The sequence below is a fragment of the Camellia sinensis genome, chromosome 7, assembly GCF_055761805.1.
Source record: "Camellia sinensis isolate YWXY chromosome 7, ASM5576180v1, whole genome shotgun sequence".
Taxonomy (NCBI): domain Eukaryota; kingdom Viridiplantae; phylum Streptophyta; class Magnoliopsida; order Ericales; family Theaceae; genus Camellia; species Camellia sinensis.
In genome coordinates this window covers 197,974,557-197,985,875 of record NC_138967.1, presented here as the reverse complement: position 1 = coordinate 197,985,875, position 11,319 = coordinate 197,974,557, and the positions used below count along the sequence as shown (strand labels likewise).

The 11,319-nt window shown below is 35.2% G+C and overlaps 1 protein-coding gene across 1 annotated transcript; it reads right to left on the bottom strand.

Moving 5' to 3' along the window:
- Positions 1 to 7,734: 7,734 nt before the first annotated feature.
- Positions 7,735 to 10,547, bottom strand: LOC114309562 (uncharacterized). Its single transcript, XM_082881552.1, has 5 exons — positions 10,145 to 10,547; positions 9,323 to 9,954; positions 9,029 to 9,161; positions 8,729 to 8,944; positions 7,735 to 8,474 (listed from the first exon to the last, which is right to left on the bottom strand). Exons 1-5 carry the CDS (start codon positions 10,545 to 10,547, stop codon positions 7,735 to 7,737), a joined length of 2,124 nt encoding a protein of 707 aa, XP_082737678.1.
- Between the last annotated feature and the right edge of the window lie 772 nt (positions 10,548 to 11,319).

The following is an 11,319-nucleotide window of genomic DNA, read 5'->3' as shown; positions in this document are numbered from 1 at the left end:
CTTACTAAATCTAGACCCATTCAAATGAATCATGAATTACTTGAAATGTGTAAAAAAGAAATTAATGAATTATTAGAAAATCGAATAATTAGTCCAAGTAAATCACCTTGGTCTTGCCCTGCTTTTTATGTTAATAAAAATGCTAAATTAGAACGAGGTGTTCCTCGATTAGTCATCAATTATAAACCTTTAAATGCTGTTTTAGAATGGATTAGGTATCCTATTCCTAACAAAAAAGATTTAATCAAACGACTCAGTCAAGCTGTTATTTTCAGTAAATTCGATTTAAAAAGTGGTTTTTGGCAAATACAAATTCATCCTAGAGATCGATATAAAACTGCCTTCAACACTCCCTTTGGTCAATATAAATGGAATGTCATGCAATTTGGTTTAAAAAATGCTTATAGTGAATTTCAACATATCATAAATGACATTTTCAACCCATTTAGTCATTTTTCGATTGTTTACATTGATGACATATTAATTTTTTCAAAATCAATTAGTGAACATTGGAAACATTTAACTGCATTCTTCTACACCATTAAAAGTCATGGTCTTGTTATCGCTACTCCTAAAATCAAATTGTTTCAAACGAAAGTTAGGTTCTTAGGCTATGATATTCATCATAATACTATTTTACCCATTAGTAGATCCATTGAATTTGCCTCTAAATTTCCTGATGAAATTCTTGATAAAACCCAATTACAAAGGTTCTTAGGATCCCTCAATTATATTGCTGAATTTTACAAAGACCTTAGAAAAACTTGTCAACCTCTCTTTGATAGGTTAAAGGATAATCCTCCTCCTTGGTCTTCTGTCCATACTTCTATTGTTCAACAAGTCAAACAATATGTTAAGTCTCTTCCTTGTCTTGGTATTCCTACTGAAAACTCATTCAAAATCATTCAAACTGATGCCTCTGACATTGGTTATGGTGGCATTCTTCTTCAGAAAGTTACTCCTCAATCATCTAAACAAATTGTTCGTTATCATTCTGGTGTCTGGAATAAAACACAATTAAATTATAGTACTATTAAAAAAGAAATTTTATCTACTGTCTTATGTATTCAAAAATTTCAAGATGATATTTTAAATCAAAATTTTTTACTTCGTGTTGATTGCAAATCTGCTAAATATGTTTTAGAAAAAGATGTTCAAAATCTTGCTAGTAAACAAATTTTTGCCCGTTGGCAATCCATTTTAAGTATTTTTGATTTTGATATTGCCTATATACCTGGTAGTTAAAATTTTTTGCCTGATTTTTTTACCCGGGAATTTTTACAGGGGGGTAAAGGATGAGAGCTACTCCACAAATTGCCTATATTAAGACCCAAATTACCCATTACCAAACCCTGATACACCACGTTACTTTCCGAATCCAACGTCTCCAATTAGCCAGAAAAACTACTAAACGAGCCCAATATATTAATTACCACCAGATTCAAGCTCGTCGCAGTTTACTTGCTGATTACATTAATCATTTGCACTATTACCAGAATTATTTAGACATTCTTTCTGGTTGCTAACCATTATTTCTTGTTTAAACATATGTCTCGCCCAAGGCCTCCTTCCAAGGCTTTGGTCCCATCTTCCAGTAAACCTAATCAACTTATTGTCCCTCCTCCTTTGGAGTCAGTCATCCAATCTCATTCACTTGAAACAGTTAACCGTTACCAAACTCTTGGTAATATATATCGTCCTAATTACTCATCTGCATTGGCTGCCGATCCCTTTGCATCCAGCCATTTCGTCTCAGTTACTCCATTCCCAGTTAATCCCATTAAACCATCCCGATCTGAATACACCAATTCACATGTTACTAACTTGTTCTACAAAGAACCCAGTCACCCAAAAAACCAAACCATCAATGAAATTGCTAAATTCCATTTTAGAGCCATTTCATCCTTTCACATCCAGAGAAAACCCTTTCTTATTACAAAGACATTCTACTCCATCATCATTCAATTTTGATCAAACCAATCCAGGATCGAACATATGCTTATAAGATCCTATATCATTCAACTTATATTCACAACATTGTTTCCATGACTGAATGGGGTAATCCTAACCAGCTTCGTGATTTACCTGGTTATCCCATTTAATATAATTATCATGATTATGTTGATGCTTGGTTCAAGATTTTATTGTACCAAAATGAAACCTTCAGTCATTCTTGGTTCAAGTCATTTGATCAAAAATTCAAATCTGAAATACCTACTTGGTTTCTAAGATGGTGGACTCACTATGGCGCCATTTCAGATATCCTCCCTGATGATCTCCGTGAAATAGTTAATTATTTTGCCTCTGTTTATCCATTTACTGCTCATCAACGTCAATTTCCATTATTGCTAATCTTCATATCTAAATACAAAATTCCATGGATATTTAAATGGCAATATGGGATTGATGATAACATTATCATTCGCCAACACACAGTCAAATGGTGGGTAAAGTTCAATGTGCCCAGAATTCTTGAAACTGTTCAAGAAGAATTCCCGCCTGATCACCATGCTCCAACTCCTGCTCTTGCTAAAGCCCAGCAGAACCTAACTGCTGTAATTACTCAAGGAAGTCAACCCAGTCTTTCTCCAGTCAACCTTGGAAGCCCCTCATCCAGTGGCTCCAAGCCCAAATCATCCAAATCAAAGTCAAAAGCTGTTGCTGCCCAACCAGCCCAATCAAAGCCCAAATCAAAGTCCAAGGTAAAAGAGAAGCCCATTTCACCTCCTGCTTAGCCCAAAGTCAAGTCCAAGAATAAATCCAAGTCATCCAAAGCAGATATGATCCAGTTAGCTCACCAACTATTGAATCAAGCTAAAACCCAATCCACCGATTCCGACAGTTCCGAAGAAGGATCAGAACATGCTCACTCCTCTGAAGAATTAACTAATCAATGTTCAGGGCCCGAGTTTCAAGATGCTCAGGATCCGTTTGCATAATCAACATTGGATTCCATATAGATACAAATTAGCTTCAGTCAATACTCTTTTGACAAAAACTGCCAATTTGTATTTATATTGATTCCATTATTCACATGTTCCACCGAAAGTGATGAATAGTAAAAGTTACTGTTCACTTTTACTGTTCATCGTCACTATTCACCCCAGTCAACTTTTGTTTAAAGCTGTTCGACTATTCAATCAATCAACCGAAAGCAACCGACAGCATCTGCTTTACTCCATGTGCTGCTAGCTGCTTTCATCAGTCAAATACTGCTTTTCTTTTCTTTGTTTTGTATATATTGTAATCAAGTTGAATTCATTCGGCAGACTTGGAAATTCTTAGAAACATATATTCTAACAAATCCAAGAGCTCTGGGTGAAAACCAACACCTTGTGCTGTAACCTACTACTATTGTAATTGTAAGTTGAATGTTTTGAATTTAAATGTTTTTAATGATTAATAATATATATTGTGTTCAAATTTATATCTTTTAATGATTAATAATATATATTGTGTTCAAATTTATATCTTTTGGTTTCGTAATCCATCTCTTTCATTCTAAAAAGTAAAAAAAAAAATGCTTAAAATATTAAAAAAATTCGGTAAAAACAAAAAAATACAAAAAATAAGAAAATAGAATTTTCTGAAAAGTGTTTTTTGAAAAGTGGAAACAAGCAAGTTGAATAGAGCCCATTTTGTACAAATATCAGGGTAAATTGCAAATACATGATTAAAATACGAATTTCATCTTATAATTTTAATAATTACATTATGAAGTTTTAATTTCATAATAAATCTCTTCTTTTATTAATAAATTATTAAATCAATTAATAATTTTGAATAATATTAAAAATATATTTCAATTAATAATTTAGATAATTTATTATTATATAGGAGAACAATAATTAATTTTATTTTTTTAGTTAATTTTATTAAATAAAAAATTTTAACAAAAACATACAATTTATACTTTAAATAAATTTCAAAAGTATATTTATAATTTATTCCAAATGTAATATAGTCAATGAGCCCAACCGAAAGTTTAGTTCCTTCTATTCTGAATAGATAGTCCTTCTATTCTGTGTACTGGTCTGTTATGGTATAATTTGGCCCCTCCGAAAGTTCAGTTCCTTGGTTGGTTAGCGTGGAAAGGTAGATTGAAAACAACCATGTTTCTGCAAAAGATTGGCGTACTCAACCAAAGTGCTTCCACTGATTGTGTTCTTTGCAGGAATGATGCTGAAACAGTTAATCATGTTCTTCTTTGGTGCCCTTTTGTTTGGCAAGTATGGTCTACAGTGTTAAACTGGTGGGGGATTCAGTGGGCTGTGCCTGGTAATGTTGAAGGGTTGCTTCATTGGTGGATGGGATTTAAGTGGAGAAAGTTTGAAGATAGAATTTGGAAAGTTATTCCTTTGGCTGTCATGTGGTCTACTTGGAAACTCAGAAATGAAGTAGTTTTCTCTAGGAAGCAGCTCTGCCTTGCAGAATTCTGTGAGTTGATTTTGGCTAGAGTGGCTTTTTGGGTCAAAGCTCATTCAAAAGGGTGTTCTTATTCAGTCCAGGACATCATTCGGAGATTGCAACAAATCAGGTATGTATCTCTGTCTTAATATCATCAGTGGTGTTGGGTTGCTTCTATTCTCTTGTAGTTGGTGGAAGTTGGGGGTGTTAGGATTAAATTGGTGGTTCTGTTAGTTTTCTTTGTATGGTGTGTGGCTGTTTGTTTTTTTGGGTGGGGTGTAGTTTTGTTGTTTTGTTTGGTTGTCTTCTTGGATGGTATCTCACCATCCTTTGGTGTGCTATTTTCCTTCTTTGTTGATGTTTTCATCTGTATTGTTGAATCTTCATCAATAAAGTTAATCTTTTTTGCTGATCAAAAAAAAATAGTCAATGAGCCCAAGCCAGCTCGTTCATCTCTTTTGCTTTGATTTGATGTGTGTTTTTCATGTTTTTTTGTTATAAAAAATATATTTTTTTTTTGTATTGAAATTTTATAAATTTTCCTATTGATTTATATGGCTAATCTTCAAATATATGTGCAGCTAAAACAACCTTTAAAACATATAAATCCAAGGGCAAATTAGTTTTCTGAGGAATGGATGAAATTGCAAAAATACCATAAATTCCAAATCTTATTTGGTGCAACTTATTCAATTGTTTAGCCTATTTTAAAAAATGAGTTAGAAGTTAATTTTTTAATTTTTTTGATTTTTTTAAAATATGTAAAAAAAAAGTAGAGAAATGATGTGATACAAAAAAAATATTACTTTTAACCGTATTGTCAAAATAGGCATTTATAGTTTTATTTTTTTATTTTTTTTTTATTTTGATAATCATGGTTTGAGTATTTAGCTTAAATAAACTTTTTAAAAAATACAAATAAAACTAATTACCAAGGTGAAATACTTTTAATTTTTATTTTCTTTTATGATAATTAACTTTTAACCCAAGCAACAGTCTTATAGTGCTGATTTTGGTGGTAATAGTGATAGAGTTGCGGTGGAGATAAAGTGGTAGTCGAGGGGTTGGTTGAGGTAGTAGCAATGTTTTCAAACGCGAACTGGCCAGTCGAACCCATGGCCGGACCTAGATCCGGTCTGGATAATCCTCCAAACCCTGATTATACTCAAAATCGACTTAGAACTTGAAAATTGAAAGAATCGCCAGTTTAACCAGAATAACCAGTGAACCGGTCACGGGTCAACATTAGAACCAGTTGTGTTTGAATGATTGAAGTTTCTTCAAAAAATATGTTGTTGAGAGGACTTAAACATGGATCCAAGTATATAAAACGTAAGCACTCAAACTATTAACCTGTCAACACAATTGTTGACAATGTAATAAGTATATATATTATATATTCAATATTATCTTAATTATTTTTACTAAAATCAATGTATAAAAAACGTAAAATAAATTTTAAGAAATATTTTTTTTGTAAATGTTTATTATTTATTAATTTTTGTAATTTTAATAGCTATATTTTCTATACTTATAAATTTTAATATATTGATGACACAATTATAACATTACGATTCAATTCTGGTTCATCCGCGATTAAACCAGTGACCCATCCACTTGGTAACTTTTCTGGTTTGTTCACTGGTCCGATTTTTAAAACATTGGGTGGTAAAGTGGTAGGTGGAGGGTCGGATGGATGTAAAAATTATCCCTGAGACCACAATCACTATCACCTCAGTTTCAATTAGACAGTTTAAATTAAAAATAAATCAAAATATGAAGATTCAATTTGATAAAATTAAAAATTAAAAAAATATATATTTTGTTTTTCGGGTGAATAAGTCATAAAATAAAACAAGAAAACTTACAAAAATACAAGGGGAATACCCTAGGCCCTAACAAAGCTAAACAAAATTTACCAACTAAAACATATCTACTAATATATAACTAGCTAGCACAAACAAAACAAGCCTATCAAAGCAGCCACAAATCTGTTAGCATACTGGCTGCCATACTAGAAGCAAATCTATTAGCAACAATCTGTTAGCAAAACCTAGCATACTAGCTGCCTCCATAACCAAGTTCAGAAGCACACACAAAAGAAGCCAATCAATGTTATGTTTTTCCATAGCAGCCACATAAACCAATATACATAAACCAAAAGCTTAAGAAAATAAAATAAGACCCCAAGCACAACCCGCAAGGGAATAGGTAGAAACCTTAGAATGAACATAACACCAGTTGGAATTCAGCTCCATACTTCCTATCCAAATGTGCAGCACCATCAAAATAAAAAGACAACTGTCAAGCACACTCCATTCATTGAACTAGCGCAGATTGCAGCCTGGTTTAAGATTGCATTCCCTACATCTTTATACTTTCAAGTTTCAGCATGACTTGTTAGGACCACCCACACAGATCCAACCAAAGGAAACCAAAAGAGTAATAACAGTGAGAAAATTCCCCAATTTAACAAACAATTAAGGTCTTCCTTCACTAGACCCATAATGAAAAAATCCCTGTAATAAAAACCAGCCATAAGTACTTGCAGTAAAGTTAGAAAGTTTTTGAAACTAGTTCACTCAACCCGCAGCTTACAGCACTCACTCAATATATAAAGGCTCACCATCTCTCAACCCACCATCCCTATAAAGGAATCAGATTTGCCACTTGCACAGTAACATGTTAGATAACAACATTTAAACAATAAACCTCACCATATGGTTCACATCACTTGACCCTCCTGTATATTCTCACCAGCACTCAACTCTCAAAAACAACACTCAACCCTCAAGAAACTGCCCTCCACTCAAATTTATAATGGTCGCTGGAAGCCTCCATTCTTGCTGAAACCAAGCATCAGTTGGTGAATTCTTAATGTTCTTCAAAGCCAAACATCTAAACCGGATCATGCTGATAATGATTTTTATGACAACCTATTCAGGTTTCCTTTCTTTGTTAAACACCATGTTATTTCTCTCCACCAAATTTGGTAAACAGTGCAGCAGAAGCCAAGCTTTTTAAGAATGGTAGCTAGAGATTTACCCTGACAATCTCTTACCACCACATCCACCCAGTCAACCCAGCTATTACAAGTCCAGTTCACATTGCATTTTCTGAAGATGGCAACCCAAACTTTAGAGGAAAATGGACAGTGGAAAAATAAATGGTCATGGTCCTCCCATTATAACCACACAGAGGACAAATGAGGGCAGGGTTAATACCAAAAATGGCAAGTCTATCACCAGTATTGAGTCTACCCAGGATAGCCATCTACACAATAAAGCTGGCTCTAGGGATATAATGAGGAACCTAGAGCAGCCTAGCTCAATGGTTCTTAGGCCACTTAGTTCTCCAATGCTGCCAAGCAGACCCAATACTAAAATTGCCATCACAAGTAGGAACCCAAATAACTTTGTCCACCCTCAACAGAGAAGGAATCAAATCAAGAAGGGTGTTAGAAATGATTTCTTGCACCTCCCAAGAGGACTCATTAGGCCACGTCCACCCAGTATAAAAAACAATGGACCTCACTTTAGATTGGCAGCCAAGAGCAGTGTCAGAAATGAACCTATCCCCATACTTAGCCCCAAGAGGACCTAATGGATGCCAATTGTCGAACCAAAGGAAAGTTTGCTCACCAGAACCTACCAAAAATTTGATCAGAGGGTAAGTAAGGACTCTAAGAGACAGAAGTTTCCTCCAAACCCAAGAAAGATCACTAGGAACTTTGACATTCCAAAAACTATGACCTTTTAAAAGGTAGGATTTCACCCATTGGCACCACATGGATTGCTCACCCCCAAAGACTAAAAACCAAATATGTTTAGACACAGCAGCTTTATTCCAAATCTCCATAGATTCAAACCCAAGACCCTCTTCACCTCTAGGGGCACACACCCTATCCCAAGAAACCTTAGCCCCAAACTTCTTAAGAGCAAGACCAGACCACAAAAAAGATCTACACAAAGCCTCAATCTCCTTAATTACCTTTTTGGGGATAATAAAGAGAGAGGACCAGTAAACTTGCATAGAGAATAGGATAGAGCTTATCAGCTGAGCCCTACCTGCATAGGACAGAACTTTGCTAGTCCAATACTTAATCCTATTGGTAATCCTAGTAATCAAACTAACACAATCAACCGCTTTAATCCTAGTGGTAATCAAAGGGACACCCAAATATCTAATAGGTAGCTTACCCTCTTGGAATTGAGTAACCTCCAAAATATTCCCCCTCAAGTGATGATCACAACCAGAGAAGAACACTTGGCTTTATTAGGGTTGGGAGCTAAACCAAAGAGAGACTGGAATTCGGTGAGACCTTGCTTAATGAGAGTAACAGATTGAATATGCCCTTTACAAAAAATCATGAGATCATCTGCAAAACAAAGGTTGACAATTTTATTTTTCGCACATCTCCAGTGAAATTTGAATTGAGGATCAAGGAACTTCTCATTTAAAATTCTAGCCAAGACTTCCATAACAATGACAAAAAGATAAGGGGATAAAGGGTCCCCTTGTCTCAACCCCCTAGCACCTTGAAAATAACCATATAAACTACCATTGATACAAATGGAGAAGGAAACAGCGGTAACACAAGCTTATATCCAATTGATAAAACGAGTTGGGAAAGCCATAGTTCTAAGCACATCAAACAAAAAATCCCATCTCACATTATCATATGCTTTCATGAGATCAACCTTCATGGAACATTTTCGAGAGGAAAACTTTTTATGGTACCCTCTCATAAGCTCCTGGGAAAGGAAAATATTATCAGCAATTTTCGATCATGGACGAAAGCATATTGCACAAGGTTAATAATATCAAGAAGCATAATCTTGATTCTATTAGCAATGATTTTGGCAATACACTCATAGATAGTGTTGCAACAAAAAATAAGCCTGTAGTCCCCTACCTTGCCAGGGTTGGGGATCGTAAGCACTAAGGCAACAGTGGTGCAGTAGATCTCTTTAAGCAATTCCCCCAAGTCAAAAAAAGATTTTATAGCTTGGATGACCTCATTACCAACAATATCCCAAGCACTATGGAAAAACCCCGCAGAGTAACCATCAGGACCAAGAGCTTTATTAGGATTAAGGGACCGAAACGCACTAGTAATCTCCTCAACAGTCACATCTTGCCCCAAAGTAGTCACCTGGGCACTCGAAAGCCTCTTATTGATTAGTTCATTAACTCTACCAAACCCATCATAGGTACCCACACTAGGAGAACCAAGTAAATTGGAGAAGTGAGACACAGAAGCTTCATGAATATCAAGGGGTTTAGTCACTCTAACCCCATTATCCATAGTAATACTACTAATTCTACCTCTGTTAATGTTATTTCTGACAGTCCTAAAGAAAAAGCTACTGTTCCTGTCACCCAAACTCAGCCATTGAATTCTAGATTTTTGTTTAGCCAAACTCCCCACAACCTGACACAAATCAATATATTTCTTACACAAAATTCTCTCAGAAGATTGAAACTCCATATTTCCAGGATCCCTATCAAGTTTGAATTGGATATTCTCTAACTCCTCTCTAGAGACTAACTTTAGCAGAGATATCACTAAAATCTTTTTTGTTCAGATTTTTCAAAAGAGGTTTCAGAGTTCTAAGCTTACAACAAATTCTGAACATAGAAGAGCCCGTGATATACTTCCACTACACCCCTCTGACAATAGAGGGAAAATCAGAATGGTCAGCCCAAAAGTTAAAAAAATTCTTGAAGCCAGTACCATCAAGAATGATACTAAGAATAGCAGGAGAGTGGTCAGAAGGGCCTGAGAGACAGAATTGAGCATGAGAAAAAGGAAAAGTCTTAAGCCAATTATCATTCACTAAAACTCTATCAATTTTTGAAGCTATGTAATGACCATCCACTTGTTTGTTAGCCCAGGTGAAATGGCAACCACTATAGGAAATATCATCAAAACCAGCTTGAAGAATGGAGTAATTAAACAGTTCCTTAGCAGAGGACCAGGATTGGGAGACCCCAATCTTTTCATGAGGATATCTGATAGCATTGAAATCCCTCATCCAGACAATAGGGCTATTGGATATTTGGGATGCAAGCTCCACAAGCTTATCAAAAAGAGTAACTCTTAGCAGGTGTTGATTTGCAGTATACACAAAACCCATAACAAATTGTATATCAAGTTCTAACAAGTGAACTTTACAAAAAATAATCTGTTCAGATTGAAATAATGGGTTAATAGAACAAAAGCAGGGGTCCAACACACCCAAATACGACCAGAAGCATTGGTGTTGGAATTAGACAAAAAGCCCCAATTATTTTTAAATATATAACCAAAAATAGCCTACTCATTAGCATGTTTAACTTTGGTTTCCAAAATACTAAGGATTTTTAACTCCTCTTTCAAGACAAAATTCTTAATTTCTTTTTGTTTTAAGGGGTCGTTAAGCCCTCTTATATTCCAAGAAGAGATTTTAAAATCCATAAGCAATTTATTACTGTTAACCCAACAAAAATCAAATATTACCTGTTTTTCTTCCTCTGGCTGCCAGAGGATTTCACCTATCCTTTCTTCTTCTTGCTTCCTGAAGCTGCTGAAGGGGTCTTCTGTGCATCATCATGTACATTTAAGGCTTCAACTGGTATTAGGTTGCTGTCCTCCTCCATAACAGCAGAAGTTGCTGATAGAGTTACTGTTTTAGCTACATCCATAATCTGAATTGCTCGCGGTGACATAACCTGGGCCAACCCCAATGTTTCATCATGTAGTACCTTCACGGGAGCTTCACTGTTAATTTCAGGTATGAGGCTCTCTCTATGCTGTGGTGATTCTATTTGAGAGGTATCACCCCCTTGGCTGCCTTCTCCTTCATCTGGTTCCCCAATCTTCTTTTTCCCTTTGGACTTAACAGTTTTCCATCCATCTTCCTTATCCTC